The sequence below is a fragment of the Equus caballus genome, chromosome 4 (assembly GCF_041296265.1).
Source record: "Equus caballus isolate H_3958 breed thoroughbred chromosome 4, TB-T2T, whole genome shotgun sequence".
In the NCBI taxonomy this organism is placed as follows: domain Eukaryota; kingdom Metazoa; phylum Chordata; class Mammalia; order Perissodactyla; family Equidae; genus Equus; species Equus caballus.
Window position 1 is genome coordinate 70727188 of NC_091687.1, and position 27338 is coordinate 70754525.

Sequence of the window (27338 nt, forward strand, 5' to 3'; positions counted from 1 at the left end):
AGAGGTTTAATTGTTAAAAGCTAATTTTCTTGAGTTTTCTTAGCCAGAGTGTTCTAAGAATGAAAGTGATGGATGGTACTTCTCAAAGTACAAAAATACCAGTGTCCCGGAGTTAAGTGTCTATTCTAATTGCCACTGTACCCCAAAGAGTCCTTCAGACAGCTCATCTGTGTTATTTTTACTTGCTAAAGCAGAGGTGTCTGGGTGATGAATTATACAAAGTGCTCCACTCAGCATCAGTGGTGTGTTATAATAAATATTGCCACTGAAAGACAAAGTAAGGAAAGGCTGAACATTTTCATAGTGTGTGACATAGATTTTGTTCTCGCTTTTTAAACAGAAGTAGTTATTAAATTTTAATCTAATTATATATGGTCAAACAGGTACAGATAGTAAAACTGTTTCAGAGAAATATGAAGCCTTCAATCACAAATGTACATCCATTCTGACCTTCAAAATACACCTGAGAATAACCCACACACAAAACATAATTGAGGAAGTGGAAATATCCATTTGCCAAAAGGAAAAGTAAGGTAGTGGAGCCCTGGCATGTTAGTGATGAAAAATGAAATACATAATAATCAAACCTCAATTTCCATTTTTCTTCAACCTTTGATATTGCTACATTAAAAAAAAAATGCCAGCACATTTCCCCAATTCCCAGCAAAGGCAAAATGACAGAGGGCTGTAATCTGACTTCAACTTGTTATAGTTTTCTGCAGCAGTAAGGAGAATGCAGAAAGACTTTTTAAAATAAAGGGACAGAATTAAGGTTTCAAGTAGCTATTGTCCCTATCTTAGCTGAATCCAGTTTTCTTTAGCTATCTACCATCCTGTGGCCATATACCCAGGGAAAGCTGGTTTCACTTCCAGTCTAGGGAGTGGCTAATGACTGGGTTGGCCTCCAGAAGGTTCCACTACCCTTAACAATGACTGGGGTTAGGCATAGGTACAGGCCACAGTGTTAGCCAATGAGATATGAGAGAAGGTTTGCTGAAGGGCTTTTGGAAACATTTCCACATGCCTGAAAGAGACTCACTGGAAGAGACAGCCTCTTGTACCTCTGGACCATGTGATGGTAGCTACCACATTGCTACCAGCCTGAGGACAAATATGGTACACCAAAGATGGCAGAACCAAAAGATGGAAAGAACCCGGGTCCTTGATGACTTCACTGAACAGTTATGAACTAGTACAACCCTAGGACCTACTCAACTCTGAAATTATGACATTCAATAAATGTTCTTACAGTGGCCATTTTGAGTTGGGATTTCCAATACTTGCAGCTAAAAGCCTCCCAACTGATGCACTATCTGGGCCAGAGTGAGGTAAGCTTGTCCTCGGTCTTGGCCCTGTACATTATCATGCTCACAAGCTCTTGTCACTCTCAGAAAACATCATCCAATTCTAGGATCTTATGCCCAGGACTGGGACATTTCTTCTTCTTATTAAAAATCCGTCCTTTGGTTCCCACTGGCTGTAAGGTGAATTCCAAACTCTTCTGCATGACAGATCCTTATGATCCGACTCTTGCATCTTCTGCTGGCATCTCCTCATTTGCTTGCTCCCACAGGCCCACTGCTTTAGCCACGTAGAACTAGACTTCTCTGAACCTTCAGATCTTTCCACCTACATCTCACTGCCTGGAATTTTCAACAGCTGCTGCCCATCATACACACACTGTGCCTGCCTGGTTATTCTTCTCATCTTTGTGTTTGTACACACTCAAGTATCTCCTCTTCTGTGTCACATCTTCCAAGACACTCCTTTCTTAGCCTGTTTGACTCCCTATGAACAGAAGAACTGACCACTGCTTCCATCTGACATTAATACAACTTAAACGTAATGTTATAAACGGCAAAACATTTTATAATCACTTGTTTATGTGAAGGACTGTCCAGGCTTGAGCTGCCTGAGGAAAGAGTATGCGTTCTAAGTGTGTCATCAGGGATTAGATCCTGACTCATAGAGAAGGAGCCCTATAGTTATTGAATGAATGAAAGGACAAATGAATGAATGAGAGTCCAGAAGAAATATTCTAGCTTACCTGACCTTGGAATATAACAAGGTAAGGTGCTACATATCCAAAATATAAGTAATTAACCTATTTGTATGAAAAAAATCAAGTTTTTTTTTAGGGGCTGGCCCAGTGGTGCAGCAACTAAGTTCACATGTTCTACTTTGGTGGCCCAAGGTTCACCGGTTTGGATCCCAGGTGTGGACCTACACATCGCTTATCAAGCCATACTGTTGCAGGCATCCCACATATAAAGTACAGGAAGATGGACACAGATGTTATCTCAGGGCCAGTCTTCCTCAGCAAAAAGAGGAGGATTGGTGGAAGATGTTAGCTCAGGGATAATCTTCCTCAAAAAAAAGAAAAAAAAATCAAGTTTTTTTAGCCCCTGTTAGAAGTTGAGTATCTTCATAAGGATTTCACACCTGTAATGAGGATCTATGGATTTGTCTGTGCTGTGTCTCTCTTCTGTAAGGGCACCACCTCCTGCTTTCCTCCACCCTCACCAACCCTGTGCACACAAAAATATCTTTTCTTTTGAAAACTTGATCCCTCTACTTCAATCTTGTTCTTCTAACTGGGGTGTCAACTATACAAGCCAGGCCAGGGGGATGTGTGACCACACCAGGTCCATATGCATTCTTCGGGATTTTTAAAATTGAAACTAAAAGAAAACAATAAAAAGAATAGTTTTAGTCAGAATGTAGAGCGTGAAGAAACAAGGGACATTGTTCCAGGTCCTGGTTCCAGCTGTCACTTAACCCAGAGTTCTCTCCGTCCTTCGCTTAACCTGCACTTTGCTTAGGAAAGTGAGATTCTATCAATTGCAAAAAAATATCCATTTTCCAACTAAAGCAACATCCATTTCCTCATTTACTCCTCCCAATAACTACGTGTGGCAGATATGATCTTTATTTTATAGATGAGAAACCAGAAGCTCAGAATAGAAAAGAAGCAGATCCAAGGAGTCCAATTAGTAGCCGCGTTGTGATTCAAAGAAGGGTCATTCAGATGCCAAAATGCAACCACTCGACTTTCCTGCCTCTTTCTACACTGTTCTTTGAGCATCCTTAACACCAGTTTGAGCTCAGTGACCCTAGACAATATGCAGTAAGTGCAAGTCTTCTTTGAATGAATAAACATAGATGCTATTGATCTTGATTAACTCCTGGGGTTCTTATAGACTTCAATTAAATAACCTTGATAAAGTGCTCTCAGAATATAAATAGGAATTGTTTTTTAGACCACACTATTAAAACATTTGCCTCTTGCAATGTCAATCATTGGGAAGCAGAAAACAGCATTATTTTTTTAAAGTAATCTAAAGGAAAGCTGTGCATAAATATGTGGTATACGTCATTTAATTGAACATTAATGTTTGCTTTAGATATTAAAATATAATTTGTATTTCAGAAGTGAGTTTCCTCAAAAGACAAAGCATTTCTAAAAAATTGCATCTTTCTTTTTTTTTTTTTTTTTAAAGATTTTATTATTTCCTTTTTCTCCCCAAAACCCCCCGGTACATAGTTGTATATTCTTCGTTGTGGGTCCTTCTAGTTGTGGCATGTGGGACGCTGCCTCAGCGTGGTCTGATGAGCAGTGCCATGTCCGCGCCCAGGATTCGAACCAATGAAACACTGGGCTGCCTGCAGCGGAGCATGCGAACTTAACCACTCGGCCACGGGGCCAGCCCCAAAAATTGCATCTTCCTACTTTGGAAAATCTACAGTTAGATTTTTAATTGAGTACTTCTTTGGTCTCAGTACTTGCTTATAGAGCTAATGTGACCCATGATCTTCCAGGTCAATTACTAACACAAATCTGAGATGAACCGTGGACTCAGGAATGGAGAAAAGCAGACACATACAAACCAAAGGAAGATGGATTTTTATGTGAAACTAATTTTCTTCAGAAGAAAAATAGACATCTCCTTCAACATAAGGGTGCACTCAGATTTGTTTTTCGTATTGTAACTTACTTAATATGGCAACGGGCAAAAGGCAATCCATTAAAAAGCAATTTTCCTCTTACCACAGGGTGTTTCATCATTTGATGTCTAGCATTCAATCAGAATGTAGCAGTCCTTTAATATTTTATGAGCAGAAAACAACTCACTTAGGCATGAAGTCTTCAGAAATGTGGGACTCTTTTGTAAGCCTTGCAAAATGTCCAGAATGGCTTTTGCAGTGGAAGATGAGCAACATGTCAACCTGAAAACTCAATCTATCAAAACATTGGAAAAATTATGCTTTAGAACAGATCATGGGCATTTAAAAATATATGCAATGACTTATAACTAATAGGAAAAAGTGTCAGTCCCAATTCGTTCTTATACTTTCTCAAGTAGAAGCTTCTAGGGGGTCAAGGACCACATCTGTACCTGCAGTGCCCATCATAGTCTCCGGAACATTGTAAGTAATCAATATATTTTTATTAAACAAATGAATAAATGCATTTGTCATCTTAGGTGAAGGGAACCTGCCAAGAGTATGTCAGGCCCCAGCTGCTCACTGAGACAAGGCCTGACTAGGTGCCAAGTGAGTTGTGGCAGAATGCTGGAAGCCTTCTCTGCAGCAGAAGGTGACATATGGAATAATATACAGCACAAGAACAGCATCTGGGGCACCCCCAGGGATCCCCATTGTATTTGCCTTTATCCCCACTCTGTTATCGCAGTCCATAGGAATGGAGTTCTGTCCTGGCTCCTAGCTTGGTTACCAAGTTCTCAAAAGTCCAAGAGGGCTGTTCTGCACCAGCCAAAGGTCAGCCCCTATTCTGTACCTGCCCTTCTCCCTCGAAGCACAGAGCTGACATTCACCTGAGCAGCACTGTCTGCTCAGACTCCTGCCACCACGGTTCCCCTCTGCCCACCAGATGGGACCCCACTGACACAGATGAGACTCCAAGTCAGATGCACACTGACTTTGCTTGCGCATGGCCTGGAATTTGGCCATCTGTTCCAAGTTAGTCTTCTCAGCTTGGATATTATCTGTTCCCGGGACACTCTTCTCCCTCCCACCACTGCAATTTCAGCCACTGAGGTTACCTGCAATCAAGCCAAAATGAACACAACTACTCAAATCAGCACCCAAAATACCACCAATCTATTTCTGGGGAAAATGTGGGCATGTAAGAGCATAGTGAAGTTTGTGAGTATACTACCCAAAGACATGAAAGTCACAAGTTGCAGAGACAGAATCAGCTTCCCTTTATTCTCAACATTCTCCTTCTACTCTGCCATATTTCTTTTTTGTGTTAACTTGTAGCATGATAGACACATGTCCACTGGGCAAAGGAAAAGAGCAGAAAGCTGGGTGTGGCAGTCAAGGCACAAAAGAGTGTACCTTCTGCTGCCATCCAGATGACAGCTGATAGCCAAAGAAGGCCACTGGGGAAGATGAAAATGGACGAGGGGCAGGAAAAAGGCCATGTGGGGCAATAACCTGGACAAAAAGTACCAGCCAAGTAGAGCATGACTGTTCTCCAGGTTCTGAAAAATCTTAGATGGTCTTGCAATGCTTTTTAGCAAGTGACTTTCCACAGTTTCCTCATAAAGTTGAAATAAACAGAAAACAGTCACAGTTAGCAGCCTGAGGAATTTAGTAGGATTTGTTTGATTTAGGACTTTAATCCTTCAGTTGAATAAGCGGTAAGCTATACAGCAGACATAAATCTCAACAAGTTAGTCTAATGAGGAGTAGGAAGGAAAACTCACGTCAAGGACCCAGGTAAACTGATCAATGAATGTGAGTAGATAACAGAGAAATCTCTCAGGTCAGGATGCAACTCTACTAATGCAACAATGCCCTTTTGTAATAAATTCATAAGTAATGAACTTTCGTGGCAGTTCCACGTCAACTTCAGCTTCTGTCCCCTACCCACCCACACTGGAGGATGACAACATCTGCTGTGCTTAGTCAGATAGGCTCAAAGTCTTAGTTTTTTCCTTACTAAGTTCTAAATTTTCTAATTTACCTTAGCAGTACCTGCAGTCAGTTCTACACCGTAAATAAAACATATCCCCCTTTCCAATTTAATCATTGGATCTGTTCCCATTAGTCGTTTCAGACCATTATTTTAAGCTCCAAAGCAAGTGACTGAATATTTATGCTTTCAGAATAATACCAAACACCTAACATTTCTCTGGTATAAACAGTCTTCTCTGGGGCCCATGTTATTAAGCCTACAAGGAAAGATTTATATGTGTGTCAGCTCCCTAGATGCTGGAAGGAATGGAAGGCAGCCGCTTTACGGAGGCTCATTGTTGACAATGATTGTGGACCAGCTTAAATCAGACTCACCTTAACAGGTTAAAGCTAAAGTATGCCAATGAGCAAAAAGTAAGAGAAGTATCATGCCCTCTTTTTCTGGGTGTCCTTTCTTCAATTTTGTAATTTAAGTAAGAAAAAGAGCAATAAGCATATCTCTGACCACATTTTTCATGATCAACTACCCATTTTCTTCAATAATTCCTTCTTTCTGAGAAAAAGCATTCTAAACAAGTGAAATACTCGGAGCAAGAGGGTTTCATTAAGGTAGTCAACTTTTCTTTATAGAGAAAAATTGTTTCAAAAGAAAGAAAAGAAAACGATCTACTGGTAGGTTAAAAACTGTAATTTTAAAAAAGAAAACCACAGATCATTTTTCCTAGAGTATTAAATGCAATGCTGTTTTAATATATACTCATTTTTATAATATGTGAAAATCAGTCACAATACCTGCAAATTTTCCCCTTCTTGTAGATTTTAATAATGTTTATTTCCAGAGCAGACATGCAGAAATACATACACTGGAAACCTGAGCCAGAGTGTTCGGTGAACGGTGACACCCATGCATAGCTGTTGGCACCTTGGGAATTCTTTGTGCAGGGCAGGGCACAACCCTGGAAGCTAGGTCTCTGCCAAGCTTCATGCCCATGTGGGAAACCAGTGTACTTACGCAGCTCGCCCACTTTCAAGATCTCACACAGCATCTTGGTCAGCTCTATACTACTGCGGCCAAAGGGACATTCATGCTTGTCTTCTCGGCTACTGTTCTCAAGCACAATCTGCAAGTGGGAAAGGGAACAGGTCAGAAAGGGAAGTTGGTTTGCAGAAAATGTCAAGAATGTCAGCCCCACAGTAATAAGGAACTAGATCTGCTCCAGATCACCAAGCTAAGGCTCTTGTTGCCAGAACAAAATTGTACTGTAAGTATATTTTCAGTATACAGGACCTAAAACTCTCATGTTTCCCAAATCTCCTAAAACCTTTTTTGAATCTGTAAGAGGACATTTTGCTTGTTGGTTTCCACTTACACAGAGGTATCTATGGAGCTTTTTTCAAAACAGTACGATAAAGATGTTTTACTTGAGTGAGAAAACCATTTTCTTTTCCTCTCAGTCACATCTTCCCTTTCCTGGGAGTAGCAACTCTTCTTCTGTGACTTGAACTCCTACATTTTCATCACATATTTCCCACATAAGTTTCCAGGTTCGTACAGGATCTCACCCCTGGCATTAGTTGACTGGACCATGCCTAAGGGACATGTGACCCAACCAGAGTCCTCCCCTGAGACTTATCATACAAAAAGGGGAAAACTGGCCCAACTATGCCGACAGCACCCGAGGGGTGTGAGCTCAGGAGCTACCTGCACTGGAGCCTACAATATAAAAATAAAAAAGAAAGAAAAGCAAGCCAGAATGCAAAGGAAAACGGGGAGGAGAGGCAGGGGGAGCTCTGAGACCATTTGAGCGGCTGGTCCCACTCGTTCCTGTAGCAGAGCTACTTTCCTATCCTAACAGTTTGCTTGCCCAACTTTTCCTCTGAAAACCCCTTGGTCGGTCTAATAAATTCTTCTCCTTCCTTAAGCTTGCTTGAGATGTTCCTACCACAACTAAGGGTGCATTCTACACATGGATTAAACAAAAGTAAAACAAAACAATAAAACTCTACCTTAAAGTTACTAAACTTCAGATTTGTATGTCAACAAAAGGAAGGATAGCTGAAGAGGCTGCTTGTCTCACAAAAGAACTAGTTTATCCGCCTCTAAAGCTGCCTCCGACTCCCCAGTGGACTTGCCTGCTGCCTCCTCAAGAGGTACACCGCCCTGAGTCGGTGTCTCCCATCAGCACCGACTCATGTTGTGTTCCCCCCTCAACTTTGAACTCTTCAGTGGCAGGAATGGCGTTTTATTCAGTTGATCAACAATAATAATTGAGTACCTATTATCTACCAGGAAGGTGCCTCAGCCCCATAAAGTGAAGAAAAAGACAGATCAGGGCTCTGACCTCACAGAGCATTCATTCTAATTGAGGGAGATAAACAAAACAAAAGAGGTGGTTGCAGTTTATCAATCACAAGAGCTCTGAAAAAAAATTCACTGGTTGAGGTGGTAAAGAGTACTGGGGAAGGCCAGGGGAGGAGAGTGCATATAGCCAGGTGACTATTGGGAATCAAAGGATGAGAAAGAGCTTGCCCATCAAGGTCTGGGAGCAGGAAGATTCCAGGTAAAGGCATCAAGGACAGAGCCCGTGAGTTGAGTAGGATGTGTTTTGGGCAGACCAGCACACCACCTGGTCTACAAGGTGGGGTCTGGAGTTGTGCAGGGCAGCAGTTTGGGTTCCAGGAGACTGAGAAGGGTAAAGCAAGCAGGGGAGCATAGAGGTGGGCCAGAGCCACCGCCCCAGGGTTGTACGGGGTGTCATTCTAAGACCCTGAGAATGCTAACCATGAGGTTTGGGCAGGCCAGTGACATGACCTGAGTTATTTTTAAAAGACCTATGAGTGTGGAGAATGGATAGTAGGGAGTAAGAGAAAAAAGCACAGTCCTGGAGGGCCTGGGCAGGGTCCCTGGCAGACATGAGGACGGCTCAGACTGGGCCTGTGCAGTGCACTCAGCAGGCAGTAACAGATCAAAAGAGGTCAAAAAAGGCAAGGAGAGGCAGACAAGGAATGAAGAAGACAAAGAGGGGAAGGCTTTTAGGAAAGAGAAGTAAAAGGATGACTATTTGGAAGGAGGGAAGAAAAAAGAAGGAGAGAAGAAAAAGGGGAAGAAGGAAAAGTAAACGAAAGTGCTGTTTGATTGATGCAGACTGGGTTCCAAATAGTGAAGCAACGTGAGGGAGCTTCATATAGGGCGAACCGTTTACAGCCAAAGGAGGAGTATTTTAATAAAATCGTGCTCCAATTATTTTCTGCACAAACACCATAACAATAACACACATGTATATACATATTCTTATACCCACTGATAGGACCCCAGTAACAAATCAACTGCTTCCTTCTGAGGATGTTCCTCCAGCACTTCATTTACACCTAACTGTAACCACAAGGTAAACAGTTTGCATATTCAATCTCCTCTGCCACTTGAGGCATCATAGGCAGTTTTCGGAGCCTTCATCATTATCACTCTATCACCATCATGATTGCCCAGGAAGTAAATGAACCAGCTCACTTTGTGAGACTTTTCAACCATTTGCAACATGCGCTCACATAAATAATGATGCACTGAATATCATCATGAACATAGTAGCCTTTACCGGTCTTGGAATTTATGATAAAAATTATTCTTTACAGTCTCTTTGGTGAACACACGTTCTGAGTTGGTTGTTTTTTTCTCTGAGAAAGCTGAATGGAAACTCCAACTAAATCCCTTCTCCTACCAAGTGGGGAAGGCCCACTGCTGGAGTCTTTGAAAGGCTCCTTCCCTCTTAGCGGTCTCTTCTGGACAATCTGCCTGAGCCCAGGAGTCTCATTAGACGGAGCCTGAATCACTCTCTTCCTTTTAGGAGAATCCTTTCTGGTTCTAAACAGGAGTTCCAGTTCAAGAAAGCAGGAGGGGGGATAGCTAAATTCCCATCAATCAATGAATCTTTATTTCTCGTAAAAATTTTGTACCTGAGAGAGCCATATCAAGGAGCGAATCTGAATCTCCTGATGATGGGGAAATGAAAGGAAAAAACAGACGAAGGAGACAGAACATAAAGAAAAGACAGGAGACAGGTAGTTTTCAGCCAGTTCCCAGGTCCCAGTGAGGACATTCCCCTGCGTTTCATATTAACATTCTATTAACATTTCATGAGCACATCAATATTTAATGAGGACGTGATCTGCATACACTGTAGGTAGAATTACTGCAGCCAATAAATGTTCTGGAAACATTTCCAAGGAACAGTTTATTAGCAGGCACTAAATTAAGGAGTAATTTAAGTAATCAATATGTAAATCAGCTCGGAGAAGCCCTTCTCTTTATTCTTGAACGTACCATTCATCTTATTACATTTACCCACCTAAAGAAAAATAAACCCTCCTTCTTGACTGATTTCTTTAGACAAGGCAGACACAAACCTTTAAAGTTATCTGTGTGGGTTTTAAAGTCAACATTCTTACAGAAATATTTAGAAAAGACCATGATTACGAACGTTAGTAACAAGATATTACTATAGTGAGAGATAATTCTTAAACTTGACAGTAGTTTTTTTTTGTAATTTAACACACTGATATATCTATATTCAGTTTCAACATTCTGATATTAACCATGTTCGCCTGAGACATTTTGAAAAGTTCCATTTGGAAATATCAAGTCATATTTTTCATCGTTGTTTTTTCCTCACTCTTCTGTTTTAAGAGTAAACCTACTGGAATAGAAGCCACAATGGATAAAGGACTAAGACCTGCTATTATCACTCATCTTAGAACACTTTATACACCAAAAGAAGATGTAACTGCCTGAATGTTTTAAAGAACACTGGACATTTGCGCAATATTAAGTATAAAACATTTTATGAAATACTTTAAGTTTACAGAGTATATTTACAGATGTTCTATCAACTGATCCTGACAAGTCCATAAGATTGATGAGGCAGGTGTTATTATTATTATTCTCTTAAGAATGTTGAAACAAGAGGAAGATACAACTTGCTTAGATCACAGAGTTAGCCTAGGTTAATCCTGGAATTCCATGTTTAAGGTCTTCAATTTCCAACTCTCTTCCTGCCTCGTTAGAGTTTACAAATTGCCTTCCCATACATATTCCCATGAAACAATGAATTTCATATCTAAAGAGGCTAGGGAGACTTGATCAATTTCCTCCATCTCACTGAGGTAGGTCTATAAATCCCAGCCCCTCCTAGACAAAGGTATAAGGTTTTCTCTTGTCTCATTTATCCCTGAAGATGAGTGACAATTGCTCAGAGTCACCAAAGCTGCTGTGGAATATCCTCACGGGCTTTATTTCCATAAATTTTGAGTCCCCTCTTAACGTTCTACGTTTCTTCTCCTTCTTCTCCAGTCGTGTAGATCAAGAACCTGTTTGGCTTGGATGTGACCATTAAGTGCTAAGTACACAGCCAGCCACAGTGTGGTACCCACCCGTTTTTCTGGCTCCTGGGACCATCTTGCTGTCTTAGCCTCAGCATCATATTGCTGACTTATATTCAGCTGGTTGTCCCTGACACACTTTCTTCCACTTTCTGTTGAGCTCTCCTCACCTGGGCTGAGTCCAATCCCTTCTGCTTTCCCTGTAGCCAGTCCTGGAGTGAGCCTTGCAGGCTTCATCCATTACCTCTTATCTACGGAGGCTTCTTTTTCATGCTGCTTCAACTCTAACTAAGGGTCAGATGAAGCATAGTGGTCTCCTCACAGGCCACCAAGGACCGTTTGTGAACTTGTACTGTGTTCTTTCCAAAGAGAAGGGGCTGTGAATCTTGCCGCAATTCTGACACAAGGTTGCTATGGGAAGCACTGATAATATAGAGAACCTGAGCAAAACTAGTGTAAGCTTGCACAAGGCATTCCATCTCTTTGTGAGATGTACAGAAGTTCCATAAAACTCACTTCATAGCACTATTGGGCATATTAAATAACAAAACAAAGTCCTAAAACAGACTTGACAGAGTTAGTGTTCATCATCTCTTTATTGCCCTCCCTCTTCCTATTCCGTGCAGCCCTTGACCAACATATCATACAGCACTTTTACCACCAACTAAAGCAAATTCATGATGGCAGTGAGACTGGCTCTCTGATCACTGGCTTCTGGGGGTGTTAAAGGAAGCCAGAGACTCTCCCATCATTTTAGCATAAAAAGGTATAAATAAAGCAGTGTCGTCACCTACTTACACCAGATATGGAAGACAGGAAGTCCCATGTGCTCGTGTTCAAGCAGGAATCTTCCACAGGAATACAGGGTGGTATGAGGGCAGAGAATGAGCAAAGAACCCAAAGAACAAGTCACGGCCTGATGGTTTTGGCAACAAAGTCCCAGTGTTAAATAGTTACGGCTACCATAGGACACCTGTCTTCAGTCTCCTCAACCTTAGAAGCTCTGTTAAAACCCGTCTCCTGACTCACCTAAGGAAAAGCCAATCTTCTCCCATGTTAAACCAGCAAATAAACAAACAAAAAGCCTTATTTGTATCAGTGAGGTCCTGCCCGACACAGGAGTAATTTTACATTAGTAACAGAATCACGGAACAACCCAGAATGAAGTGTTAGCCCTTAGATCACATCGCCAACACCCAGACCTCTTCTGAGGTCAAAGTGTAAGCCCAGCTTGAGATCCTCTCACCGAGACTTGGGGGCCACTTCTCCTACGTTCCCCCTTGGTACCAATGCTAATGGTGATTGGTCCCAGAAAGCCAAAGAGAAGAACTAGAAAGAACACTCAGCTGTCTCAAGGGGGCTGCACAAACTTAATTGTGATCATGAATTTTGAGCAAGTCCGTAAAACCAAACAAACATGCCAAAAGCCTAATATGATGATTTTAAATGGGCAGAGAACAAAGAACCTCATAATTATAGAAAGTATGCCAACCAGGAAAACAAACGAGAACGCATTAGAATCCCAGGGTGCTAGTCTACCTGATCCACCGCCCCATTTTATAGATAAGGGACGTGAATCTCCAAAGTAATGAACCTAAAAGAGACAGCTTTAAAGGGTCAGACAAGAGGGCAGAGAAAGATAAATTGCAGCTTATATTTACTGAGAGCACTTATTTCCCAGGTCATGTTCTAAGTGCTTGCACTGATTGCCTCATTTAAAGCATATGTACTGCCACGTGACAGAAATACTAAACCATCCCACTTTACAGATGGAGAGACGGAGACAAAGAGCTGTTGTATAATTTGCCCAAGGTCACATAGCACAGAAATAAATAGAGCCAGCACAGGAACTTCGATGGCCTGACCCCGGAGCACACATTCTTGGTTACTGATGCCTACTGACACACATTATACCTATTCCTACTGAGAAAGGAGAGGATGAAATAATAAAGCTTTGATCAGCAAAGTCATTAACATGGTAACAAATGAATAGACAGTGTTGGGGGCTCAGGACAAAAATGATTTTCCTGGATCTACTTCTAACAGATTTGGTGACTTTATGCACGTTCCTTAACCTTAGTTTTCTCCCATAAAAATGGGGACAGGAATATCTACCCACAAAGGATTGTAAAGATGAAATGGAAAAAAAAATGGAAGATCTCTTAGTGCCTGAGACATCTCAAATCCTCAATGATGGAGATAATTGATCTTTTATTGCTACAATAATTACATGAACTCTTGTTCCAGGGTGCTAGCATTTGCTTTACCGAAATATCCTTATAAATCTATAGCAAAGCTGTTGAAAAAAGGCACACAACAGAAAGCAAAACACAACTGCTTTAGACATTATGACACTTGCTCTATGGCAAAATAAACACTCAGGTGAAATAAATAGCGTTTCTGATTTAGGATTCCTGAGGTTCTTTCAGCATCTCTCGAGAACAGTGGTTCTCAAACTTGAGTGAGCATCAGAATCATCTGGAGGGCTTGTTAACATAGGCAGTTGGACTGCTCCCCCAGAGTTTGATTCAGCAGGTCTAGGGTGGAACTTAAGAAAATATGCAAGCAAGTAAAACAAAACCGAAATTCTTCTGTGGCACTGAGGGGACTGAGGGAGGGTTAGAAAGACATTTCAGAGAACACTTAAAAATTCTTTTTAGCAGCATGCTCTTAGAAAAAAAGAAAAAAGCACCACCTGTGCACCTTCCCTTATCTTTAATTGGCCATTTAGAGAAAGGCAGCTGTCCATGGTATGTTTGGGGCTGAAGAGCCAGGCCTCAGGGCCTTTGGACAGGGTCAATGTCACAAGCAGCTGAGATGGAACAACCCAGTTAAGAGTGTGAACAGGGAAAAGAACCCCCAGAGCAGAGTGTGCAAAAACTTAAAGAGTTGTTTCCAAGGGCAAAATAACAATGCATCCCAGGAAAAGGAGAAAAAGAATGTATAAGGGGTCAGACTGGTAAAAAATCAAGTAGAAAGTGCACACAGAGAACCGAGATAAATAACAATCTGGACAAATGAGAAGAATGGTATAAAATCCAGCTAATGAGGTGAAATCTTTCAGAATAAAATTAGGCAATTGCACATACAGAGGCATAATAAAGGCTATAAATATAAAATGGCAAGGAATTGACTGGGTAATGGTGTAGTAATTAAAGCCTGGAGGTTCATAATAGACCTTGAATTGAACATTAATCAACCAAAAAGAAATGCCGCCTGTACTTTGATATAGTGCAAGAAAAGCAGGATGTATGAAGCACCAAGCAATCACACAACACTCTGCTCAAAGCCCTCCCTTTGAGTGTGAAGTTGAGTACCACAAGGAGGAGCAAGGATGCAATAACAGCAGGGATGGCTTGTGTTTGTGCCTGCACAGTGACCTCAGTGTCACCAAGGGAAGCTGAGATACCAGCTCTGTTGACTATTCTAAAAGCCAGAGGATAGCAGAAGCGATTTCCCAGCTGATGCGTGCATCAAAGAAACTGAACTAGAAGATCTCCTCTCTTATGCCAGTTCATGTGTTCCTGGGCTCAAAGATAGTGCAAGTGTGGCAGGCACCTGTAGGCAACACTAAAGGGTTGGAGAGGCAACATCTGGTTTCTTTAAAGCAGTGGTATTCTAACTCGAGCTTGCCTTAGAGTCACCCAGAAGCTTATTAAAACACAGATTTCTTGGCCCCACCCCCAGAGTTGCAATTCAGTTGTTTTGGGGTAGACCCAATAATCTGCATTTCTAACAAGTTCCCAGGTAATGTGGATGCTGCTAGTTTGGAATCACACTTTACAAACCGCTGATGTGTAAAGTTATGCCACGTCTATACTCCCAGTTTCCATCATTAGCAAATCTCTTCTTTTTAAAGATGTGGAATGTAATGAGAGTAGATGGAAGAAGAAATAAATCTGGTTGCGATTTTTTTTTTCTGTGACTAATAAAAATATCCTTAACGAGTTAAAATCCACAGGGAGAGAATGCAAATTAATAGTTGCCAGAGGCTGGGGAAAAGGGAGACTGGGGAGCAACTGCTTAATGGGCACAGGGTTTCTCTTTGGGATAATAATAATTAATGTCTTGGAACTAGATAGAGGTGGTTTGCACAACATTGTGAATGTACTAAATGTTGCTGAATACTTCACTTTGACATGGTTAATCTTATGTTCTGTGAATTTCACCTCAATTAAAAAAAGAGTGAATACCTATGGGCAGATTACCGTGTGCAAACTCTCAAGTGTTTAACACGTTTCGTCCTGACAAGCCATCAAAGCAGGACAACATGTTACAAAGAATGAAACCACACCTTGTAGCTCAAGTAACATGTCAGCTGCCTAGCAGTTAAAATGTGATGCACTCGCGTCCTGAGTCCACAAGCAAAGTTTCTGTATGATTTCTACGCTGTAATTTGAACCATTTCTTGGGTGGCATGGAATGTTTCTATTTCCAAGCCTGGGTTTAGGACTGACTGACCAGATAGAGGCACTAGAGGTGATAGTTCAGAAATGGCCCAGGATGATAGTCCTACAGGATGCTCAAGGACAGCCACACTGAGTCTGTGAGGGGAGTGAAGCATGAAGCCCTTTCAAAGCCCCTCGGTATCCACTGATGGAGAATGGCTCCACCGTGTAGGGCTTAAATGCAAATCACATACACTTCCTTGCCATTTGCTTGTGAAAGCTCATGTGTATAATTATTTTGCAGATATACACTACCCCAGGTCTTCCCAAACTTTAAAGCACTCACAGAGGAAAATCTTGTTAAAATGCAGATTCTGATCCTGGAGAATGGGATCAGCCTGAGGTCCTGCATTTCTAACAAGCTCCCAGGGGATGCTGATGTTACCCGGTCCATGGACCACATTTTGAAAAGCAAGGTCTTATACTTTCCTAAATCTATCATCTGAATTCTAGCCCCAATCTCCTCCACATCCTTTGACAGATTCATTCATTCAACAAATATTTCTTTTAAGCATTTGTTATTGCTAAGTAACATGATAGATGCTAAAATTACATATATGAACAAAATATCATCTTTGGGGGCTTGCAATTTATTTGGAAGACACAAGGAGATAGGATTTGCTGGGTGGACAGACTTTCACTTGCTATGTACCTCTTTTATGTGCCTCTATATTGTTTGCATTTTTTTTTATCCCCTTCACCCATTTCTCCCACTCCCATGCCCCACCTCTGGCAACCACCAATCTGTTCTCTATATTTACAAGCTTGACTTTCTTTTTTTTTTTTAGTTTCCACATATAAGTGACATCATACAGTACTTGTCTTTCTCTATCTGACTTGTTTTACTTAGCATAATGTTCTTGAGGTTAATCCATACTGTTGCAAATGGCCAGATTTCATTCTTTTTTATGACTGAATAACATTTCGTTGTATATATACCACAATTTCTTTATCCATTCATCCATCAATGGACACACGTTATTTCTATATCTTGGCTATTATAAATAATGCTACAATGAACATTGTATATACATTTTGCATATACATTTTGAGTTAGTGTTTCAACTTTCTTCAAATAAATGCCTAGAAGAGGATTACTGGATCATATGATAGTTCTACTTTTAATTTTTTGAGGAAGTTCTATACTATTTTCCATAGTGGCTGCATCAATATACATTCCCACCAACAGTGCACAAGGGTTCCCTTTTCTCTACATCCTCACCAACAATTGTTACTTCTTGTCTTATTGATAACAGCCATTCTAACAGGTGTGAGGGGATATCTCATTGTGGTTTTGGTTTGCATTTCTCTGATAATTAGTGATATTGAGCATCTTTTCACATACCTGTACGTCTTCTTTGGAAAAATGTCTATTCAGATCCTCTGCTCATTTTACTCAAACTGCTTTTCTGCTATTGAGTTGTATGAGTTCTTTATATATTTTGGAAATTAGTCACTTATCAGATATATAATTTGCAAATATTTTCTCTCATTCAGTAGGTTGTGTTTTCATTTTGTTGATGGTTTCTTTTGCTGTGCAGAAGCTTTTTAGTTTGATGTAGTCCCACTTACTTATTTTTGCTTTTGTTGATTTTGCTTTTGATGTCAGATTCAAAAAATCATCACCAAGACCGATGTCAAGGAGCTTACTGCCTATGTTTTCTTCTGGGAATCTTATGGTTTCAGGTCTTATGTTCAAGTCTTTAATCCATTTTAAGTTAATTTTTGTGTATGGTATAAGATAGTGGTAGAGTTTCATTCTTTTGCGTGCAGCTGTCCAGTTTTCCCAACACCATTTATTAAAGATACTGCCCTTTCCCCATTGTATATTCTTCGCCCCTTTCTCATAAACTAATTGACCATATATGCATTGGTTTATTTCTGGGCTCTCTGTTTTCTGTTCCACTGATCTATGTGTCTGTGTTTGCATTTTTTACAAGGAAGTATTACTTTCTGTGATGAAAGCGTGTGTAAGATGCAATGGGGAGGCAGGGTAAGCTTCATCGAGAGGGTGAGCCTTGAGTTCACTCTTAAAGGAGAAGAAGCTGATTCCAGACTCTCTCCTGGGGCATGTTTTTAACATTCCAAACCAGAGGTAAGGTACGGAATGTAATAAAGATTAATTGCAACTGGGAAACGGATGCTGAATGAAGGCAGAGAAACCCCTCTGCATCTTGGGCAATATTACCAGTAAATCACAGGATCTCAGGGTGGAATTTTGACTCACTCAACATTACATTACTGAATACAAATGCCTCCCGTCTCCTTCAATGGAATGCAAAGACACCAAGACATTGGCGTTCTGACAGTCACTGTTGGATGAAAAATTAGGCTTGACATTTCTTGAGCCTGATTTCTTACTGAGAAATTGTCACCACTGTCTCAACAGTTATTGCAGTCTTAAAGCTAAGTTACACTCCACATATATTGTCTGAAACACATTTGGATATAATTTGCTTTACTAAACAAACACCATCTAGGACAGCTAGTGATGAAATGAATTCCTGTAAGTCATATCATACCTCCTTTCCTACTTAGCTCATAGATGTTTAAATTCACTGTGGTTTGGGAGAACAGACTTGAGGGGCTAGAAAGATGAGCAGAGAGAACTATTTCCTATCACCCTCTTCTGGACAATAATAAATCGGTCATTTCAGAAACATTTTCAAATGGAAAATGTTAATTTTACAATTATACACATATTAAATTGGCTACGATGGGAAAATTATTTATTTAAACCTAAATAATAAATTAGGCCATACGTTGTTTTACTTCAAGTTAAAGGCACCTGAAAAGGAAATCTTTCTTCTATTAAATCTAGCTTTTTAAATGGAGTTCACCTCATTACGTCTCATTCTATAGCAGCATCCCAAATCTTGGCTACTCCTGCTATAAGAGAGATCTCTTCCATGGGACAGACCTCCTACAGGGTTTAGGTCCAGACATGGCTTCCTTCTACAGAAATTGCTTCCCTTGACACCCCACCACTCCCCCAATTCCCCTCTTGTTTCTGTCTAAATTTCACTTCTCCTTCAGACCCAACCCAATGTCACTATCTCCATAAAATCTTATACAATTTCTTCCTATAAAAGCTCCACAGCCCTTTATCTATATCTTTCTTACAGCAGTTCTCACTTTCTGCCCCAAATTGTGGTGAAGTATATGTGTCTTACTTCTCCCAGGGGGGATCAAGCCCTTGAAGTCAGGGACCACGTCTCAATGACCCGTGAATCTCTCCCACTGAGGCAGAGTCACACAGACACTAGGTGCTCATTAATGTACAGTTATTGAACACGTGAAAGGATAGCACGGGATACAACTCTGGCCTCTAGTTGGGCTGGCAGTGCCCATTGAGGGTACAGTGGGCATCTCTGTGCTTTATGGTGAACACCTACTTGCCTGGTTTTAACATCAAAATTTCCATAATTTATTGTTTCTGTACATTCGCGTGCATCTTAACTGAGTTACAATCATCTTCTTATCCCCTGTCACCCATATTCCCCATTCTATTTCTCTATGGATTTTTTCAGAAGCAATGGCTTCTGTGTTGCTCCCGGCAACCTCCAACCCCACCCTTTCCTTCATCAGAGGGGTGCTCAGGACCCAGAAGTTACTTGGCAATTGAAGCACGGTGACACATGGAATCCAAGCTGTGGAGGAAAACTCATTTAGAAACCATCTGAGTCTACTGCACTGATATGCCCCTAGGGACCATGTGGCCAAGATGAAGGACAAACTGAGAAGCAAATTCTTACTGGGCCAAAGTCCACATTTCAAAGTCCTGTTTCAGGAAACTCTGCACTCATCTCCTTTGTGCATTGTGAAAACAAACATCTACAGAGCGTTGGAATGTGTGAAAAACATCCTTAGTTGCATGTTTATGGAAAACACTTGGCAAGTATTTTGCTATAAACGCTTCCTGTAAATACTGTGAGTGAGAACCAGTAGGAAAAAATGTATGAGATGACAAGGAGCCAGCTTCCTTAGCAAAGGAATGTCCCTCTCCATATACCTCACTTGGGGCTCCACTCCTCACCCACCTGTTACCAGGAATGAGGCCCCAGAATCAGGGGTGGTGACTAGGGGCAGAGGAGGGGCAACCTGCAATGGGGCCTTCAGGGCTGGCATCCTATGCTGCAGTTACTGAAAGAGAAACCCACTCGGGTTTCCTAGGTGATAATGCAACTAATAGGACCTCTTTCCCCTTTGTGTGTATTCGTACCAGTTCTGACTCCAAGTCTTCTGTTCCAGATGGAAAGAGGCCTTCAACACAAACCCAATTTTCCTTGCCTGATGACTTGGCTGTCTCTCAGTTAATTCTATGATGCTTTCAGGTGAAACATGAAAAAATGGAAAAGAGAATTGAAAGTATTCCTGGGGCCAGCCTAGTGGTGTAGTGGTTGAGTTCACGTACTCTGCTTTGGCAGCCCAGAGTTCACAGGTTCAGATCCTGGGCATGGACCTATACACCACTCATTGGGCCATGCTGTGGTGGCATCCCACATACAAAAAATAGAGGAAAATTAGCACAGAAGTTAGCTCAGCGACAATCTTCCTCAAGCAAAAAGAGGAATGTTGCAACAGATGTTAGCTCAGGGCCAATCTTCCTCACCAAAAACCCCAAAACATTAGTATTCCTTTACAGCAGGATTAATGAGGAAATTTCTCTTAATTACTCTACAGCTGACAAAGATCTCTGAAGATATGGATGGAGAGAGAAAGATAGAGTTATAGGCCAAAGCAAGGAATGCCTGTGGTTTTCTCAGGAAGCAACCTTGACCAGCCCAAAACTGCCTTCTGGAATGTACCAAGGCTCTCTTATGCCACATGAGGTACACCCTAGATACCATAGAGAGGATGGTTACTCTTGTTCCCAATTAGCCGGCATGATAAATAGCATAAGTGTTTAAATATTAGGGAGATCAATTATCTCACAGTTGTATTCCAAAAAGACTACTTTCTCTTTCATTTCAGAATCCTTTCTTTAAAAACAAAAAAAGACACAATCATAATGTGCTTAAGGCTGCCAAGGTGAAGAGGCACAGCTGCCTTGCTGTCTTTGCGTTTGCACACGTGCCAAGTTCTGCCCTGCCTTCACATCCTTGTGTCCAGACCCCTCCCTCTACCTAAGGGTCCTCTCATCTGCACGTTATCAGAGCCTAATGATAAACATCCTCGCACAGCAATTTTTATGCTTATTTACAAAATTATTTCCTTTAAGTACATTTCTAGAAATGGAGACGTTACGTCAAAAGATCTCACTATTTCTGCCACTTAAAATAAATTGATAAACCATCATTCAAGAAACTTGTGTCACTTCACACTCCCCAAAGCAATGGGAGAGAGTTCCCTTTAAAATCATTTCACCTTCAAAATCCCAAACACTGACAACACCAAATGCTCGTGAGGATGTGGAGGAACAGGAACTCTGATCGTTGCTGCTGGGAATGCAAAATGGTATAGCCACTTTAGAAGACAGTTTGGCAGTTTCTTACAAAACTAAAATATACTCTTATCATACAATCCAGCAACCATACTCCTTGGTATTTACCCAAAGGATTTGAAAACTTACATCCACACAAAAACCTGCACAGAGATGTTTATAGCAGCTTTATTCATAATTGCCAAAACTTGGAAGCAATCAAGATGTCCTTCAGTAGATGAATGGATAAATAAACTGTAGTACATCCAGACAATGGAACGTTATTCAGCACTAAAAAGAAATGAGCTATCAAGTCATGAAAAGACAGGGAAGAAACTTAAATGCATATTATTAAATGAAAGGAACCAATCTGAAAAGGCTACATTCTGTATGATTCCAATTATAAGACCTTCTGGAAAGTTAAAACTATGGAGACAGTAAAAAAGATCAGTGGTTGCTAGAGTAGAGGGCAGGGGTGAGAGGTGAATAGATGGAGCACAGAGGATTTTTAGGGCAGTGAAAATACTCTATATAATACCATAATGATGGAGACATGTGATTACACACTTGTACAAACCCATAGAATGTACAACACAAGAGTGAACTGTAATGTAAATTATGGACTTTGGGTAATTATGATGTGTCAGTGTAGGTTCATTGATTCTAACAAATGTACCACTCTGATGGGAGATGCTGATAATGAAGGAGGCTGCGCATACATGGATGCAGAAGGTATATGGGAAATCTTTGCACCTTCCTCTCAATTTCACTATGAACCTTAAACTCCTCTAAAAAATACAGTCTTACTAAAAATAAAATAAACCATTTCATTTGGCCAATCTGGGCCTAGTATGGAAAAGGAAAATCTATGTGTCCCCAACATTCTCCCTAGATGGGAGAAGGAAAGGGCCAGGGGGCACCTACCTGTCCCAATTACCCCATAGCTTCAAGCTCCTTCCCCAGTCATGGACTGGACTGGTGGCAGCTGCTCCTGAATCCGGCAGGAGCCTGGGTTCCCTCATCTGGAGGCAGCTGCACCCTTCCATGGCTGGGTTGGTGATGAGGATGGGGGATTCCATTGTAGGCTCTTTGGGGAAGAATTCCTACATCAAGCATACTTTGATGAATAAAGATAATTAACAGAATTCGGAATTCGGAATTCTGAAGCTTGCTAGTTACTTCATTCTCCACCTCCCACTACTACAAAATTCCAGCATAATCCAAGGCCCCACTACCATATAAAGCCGCTCTCTTCCTGCCCAGAATCACCTCTTGTCAGTTCTTCAGCCCTTCTAGTAGTAGGTTCCTGGGGGGCTCTTGGTCCAGCTCTATGTCCTCCTCAGGTTCCACCCAGAGTGAGTCAGTAAGAAAGAAAGTGTCCCTCATTCAACTCCACCAGTTATTGGCATTGTGAACTGGACACACCACTCACTCATTGAAAAGATCAGGACACTGAGGTTAATCCTACTGATTCTACATAGTTCATCATACTGCTAAGAAGAGCAAATAGATCATGCATGTGAAGCCGAAAGCACTGGAGGGATTGAGTAAATGGTGTGTTAGAGCAGGTTAATAGCTAGAGGAGAAATTGTTTAACTTTCAAAAATTTTGCAAGCCATGAACCATTGGTAGTTTGAAATCAGCCATAGTGGGAGTATTCATACCATAGAAATTGGCAAATCACTTTTGTTTTGTTTTGTTTTTAAAAGCTTATTTACTAGCACACCACTGAATCAAATGTAAAGTACTAAAATTCACCACCAGAGCTGCCTGGACCCAAATTCCAAGTTAGTCTTTTACTACCTGTCATAACAACGGACAAGTCACTTAGCATCTCTGAGCCTCAGTATCCTCTTCTGAAAAATGGGTACAATAATAGTGTCAACTCTACAGTGTTGTGAGAATTCAATGAGGTAATATATTTAAAATGTTCATAATAGCACCTGGCATACATTCATTACTCAACATATTTTAGCTTTTATTTGTTCTTATCATTTACAGAGTAGAGCCCCAAGCTATAAGGATATCAGCAGAACTGATCCTTCTGCCAAAATAATTAACTAACCTTTGGTCTTCCTAGTGATTTTCTCGTACAGAACTCATGATTACTCATGTGACATACACATATTCTCGTGGCTTTCATAATTGAGGCTTTATATAAGGCCTAATACCATGGAGTTCATCAGACTTAACAAACTGTGGCCACTCTGATGGTCCCACCAGCTCGCTGAAAGGCAGATTTCTTCCAAGTCTGGTTTCGGTTTTGATCCTCTGACATACATCACATATGGCCATGAAGGACTTCATAGGGGAAAAGAGGGAAGCAACACTGGTCAGGAATTCAACATATCAAATCTTTAATCATTCATTTAATGAATAATTTAAATGGCCCAGTGCTAGACAGTGAGGATAAAGGCAAAAAAGACATAGTCCTTGCTCAGAAATGTCATGTTGGAGAGAGATAATGATCAAATAAAAAAATTATGTGATTATATAACTCTAAATTGAGTAAGTGCTATAAAGGAAGTAACAAGGAAACAAAACCAATAAAAAAGGGGCTAGAAGGATGAAGTCTTGAAGAAGGAATACGAGTTAAGTGGGCAAGGGGGTAGGGGCAGAGAAAAGAGGAGTTGAGTCAGCATGTGCAAAGGTCCTAAGGCACAAAAGCATCACCATTCAAGAACTAAAAGGTCAGCCAACCTTGTTTTCCTAATCTTGGCAATAATGAGTTTGTAGACAGGGACGGATGACATATCAGAGTCTTGGATTCTAAAAGCCCCCAAGTATAAGGACCCTTGTACAGAATAGCATTTGATAAACCAGCTAGAGAGTAGTTGTTAGGGCTATTTTGTCTGTTACTAATAGTGTTTCAGTTGCTTTATAAAATACAGTAAAACTATTGTCTATTATTTATGATTTATACTAAATTTTAGAATCTTGGGTTTTACCAACGCAGGGGAAAATTTGATAAAATTAAGGTCAAGGTAAAAATAAAATTACCTGACAATGTCAAACACTCCTGGGTGTACCAGGTGTATTGCACAGTTCCTAAGGGAAAAGATATTTTTATTTAATACAATGGGACACTTGGGAACATTACCATCTAAACTTTATTAAACCAATACAAAATGTCTTCTGATTTGGTAGGCAGGTTGCTAATACTGGCTGGACTCTGGTCACATGAATTCAACTTATAAACAAAAGTCAGCAGTGATTCACCCAAATATAAGCATAAGCATATCTGGGGGGGGCCGGTATTTGGAGGCACACCAATAGAGCTGCTAATTTAGTCTCCATTCCAGGATGCACAAAGGTCAGAAGGACAGTTGCAGCCAGGGAGGTTATAACATGTTCCAGATGGAAACCTATTTCCATGGCTTCTTTCCCTAGGGTGTATGACAATCCAGCCAAAAGGCAGAACACCAGAACTCAGTTGATTTAGGCACTCACTTAACAGATATGTGCTGAGTGCCTCTGTGTACCTGCCACTGCTTTGGGAACTGGGGCACAGCAGAGACACAACACAGTCCCTGCCCTCAGGGAGCTTACATACTAATGTAGGCAAATAGGCAATAAACAAAAAGGAAAATCTAAAGTGTATAAACAAGCAGTATATTTGGAGAAAAACAGAGGGGGTAAGGTGGACAAAGAGATTTTATTCTACCTATTCTTACTTAATCTAACAGATAACAGTTTGTTTGAAATAATAACAGCAACAACGTATTGGGTGATTATAGTTTATGGATAAGTGAATTAAATGACAGCAACATAATAAGGAACAGGAGGGAGAAATTGAGGATGCTCTGTTATGAGGTACCTGCACTACTCGTGAAGCGGTTTTGTGTTATTTGAAAGTGGACTTAGTTTAGTTGTAAATGTATATTGCACACTCCAGGGCAGCAACTAAAAACTTTTAAAATAAGTATAATCGATACACTAAGAGAAGAGAAAAATGGAGGCATAAAACACTCAATTAAAATCAGAGAAGATAGAAATAAAGTGGAAGAAAGAAGGAAAGATGGAAGAAAGAAATGAATGAATGAAAAGAAAGACACACACAGAAAAAGGCAACAAATAGAAAACAGAAACAAATATGGTAGATACTAATCCAACTATGTCAACAATCACTTTAAATGTGAATGATCTAAATACCTCAATTAAAGAACAGAGTCTGTCAGAGTGGATAAAAAATCAAGACCCAAGTTTATGTTGTATACAAGAAATCCACTCTAAATATAAAGATGCATACAGTCTAGAAGTAGAAGGATAAAGCAAGATATATCTTGATAACACTAATCAAAAGAAAACTGGAGTAGTTTAAGACTTTCAGAGCAGACTTCAGAGCAAAGAAAATTATCAGGGATAAAGAGAGGCATCAGATAATGATAAAGAGGTCAATTATGCAAGGAGATATAATAATCCTTAAATGCATGGACTAACAACAAAGCATCAAATTATGTGGGGCAAAAATTGATAAAACTGCAAGGAGAAATAGACAAATCCACTATTGTAGTTGGAGACTTGAACATCTGTATTTTGGTAATTGATAGATCCAGCAGGCAGATAATCAGTAAGTATATAGTTGAATTGAACGGTACCATCAATCAACTGGATCTAAATTGACAGGCATAGAATACTTCATTCAGCAACAGCAGAATATAGAGTCTTCTCAGGCTCACATGGGACTTCCACAAGATAGACCATATTCTGGGCCATAAGACACATCTCAATAGATTTAAAAGAATAAAAATAACACAAAGTGTGCTTTCAGACCACAGCAGAATTAAACTAGAAATCAGTAACCAAAATACAGCTGAAAAATCCCAAAATATCTAGAGATCAGACAGCACACATCTAAATAACACATGGTTCAAATAAGAAGTCTCAAGAAAAATTGGAAAATATTTTGAACTAAATGAAAATTAAAATATAGCTTTTCAAAATTTGTGAGATGCAGTGAAAGCAGTGCTTGGAGGGAAAACTGTAGCACTCAATGGATATATTAGAAAAGAAGAAAGATGTAAAATCAATGATCTAAGCTTCCACTTTAGGAAGCTAGAAAAAGAATAAATTAAATACAAAGAAAGCAGAAGAAAAGAGCTAATTACTATTAGAGCAGAAATCAACTAAATTGAAAACTGGAAAAGAATAGAGATAAAACAATGAAGCCATAAGTTGGTTCTTTGAAAAGATCGATAAAAATGATAACTTCTACCACGGCTAACCAAGAGAAAAAGAGAAAAGATAAATTACCAGCATCGAAAATGAAAGAGGAGCCATCACTACAGACCCCATGGATAGTAAGAAGTAGTAAAGAAATATTATAAACAACTCGATGCTCACAAATTTGAAACTTAGATGAAACAGACCAATTCCTAGAAAGACACAATCTACCAAAAATCACACAAGGGAAAACAGATCATCTAAATAGGACTATATCTAGTAAAGGAATTGAATCAATAATTAGTAAACTTCTAAAACCAAAAGCATTCAGATGGTCCAGATGGTTTCATTGGTGAATTCTACCAAACATTTAAGGAAGAAATCATATCAATTCTCTACAACCTGTTCCAGAAAATAGAAGCAGAGGAATACTTTCTAATTCATCCTATAAGGGCAGCATTACCTTAATACCAAAATCAAAGACATTACAAGAAAGGAAAACTACAGACCAACAGCTCTCATGAACATAGAGGCAAAATTCTCAAAAAATATCATCAAATAGAGGAGCCAGCCCCGTGGCCGAGTGGTTAAGTTCATGCACTCAGTTTCCTGTGGCCCAGAGTTCTGCTGGTTCGGAACCTGGGCACGGACATGGCACCACTCGTCAGGCCATGTTGAGGCGGAGTCCCATGTGCCACAACTAGAAGGACCTACAACTAAAAATACACAGCTATGTTCTGGGGGGATTTGGGGATTAAAAAGCAGAAAAAAAAAAAAAAAAAGAAGAGTGGCAACAGCTGTTAGCTCAGGTGCCAATCTTTAAAAAATATATATATATTATCAAATAGAATCCTACATTGTTTTAAAAAAATTATACACCACAACCAAGCGGGATTTATTCCAGATGTGCAGGGTTGGTTCAACATTCAAAAATCAATTAATGTAATCCCCATCTCATCAACAGACAAAAGAAGAAAAATCATATGATG

At 40.3% G+C, this 27338-nt stretch overlaps 1 protein-coding gene across 23 annotated transcripts in view; it reads right to left on the reverse strand.

Moving 5' to 3' along the window:
* The window catches only part of ELMO1 (engulfment and cell motility 1), a 523453-nt gene that overhangs the window by 228349 nt on the left and 267766 nt on the right, over nucleotides 1–27338 (reverse strand). For all 23 annotated transcript variants that reach the window (XM_023639526.2, XM_023639522.2, XM_070264858.1 and 20 more), the window contains one exon: nucleotides 6956–7064. In XM_023639526.2, coding sequence (XP_023495294.1) covers nucleotides 6956–7064 — 109 coding nt within the window. The remainder of the gene's footprint in view (nucleotides 1–6955; nucleotides 7065–27338) is intronic.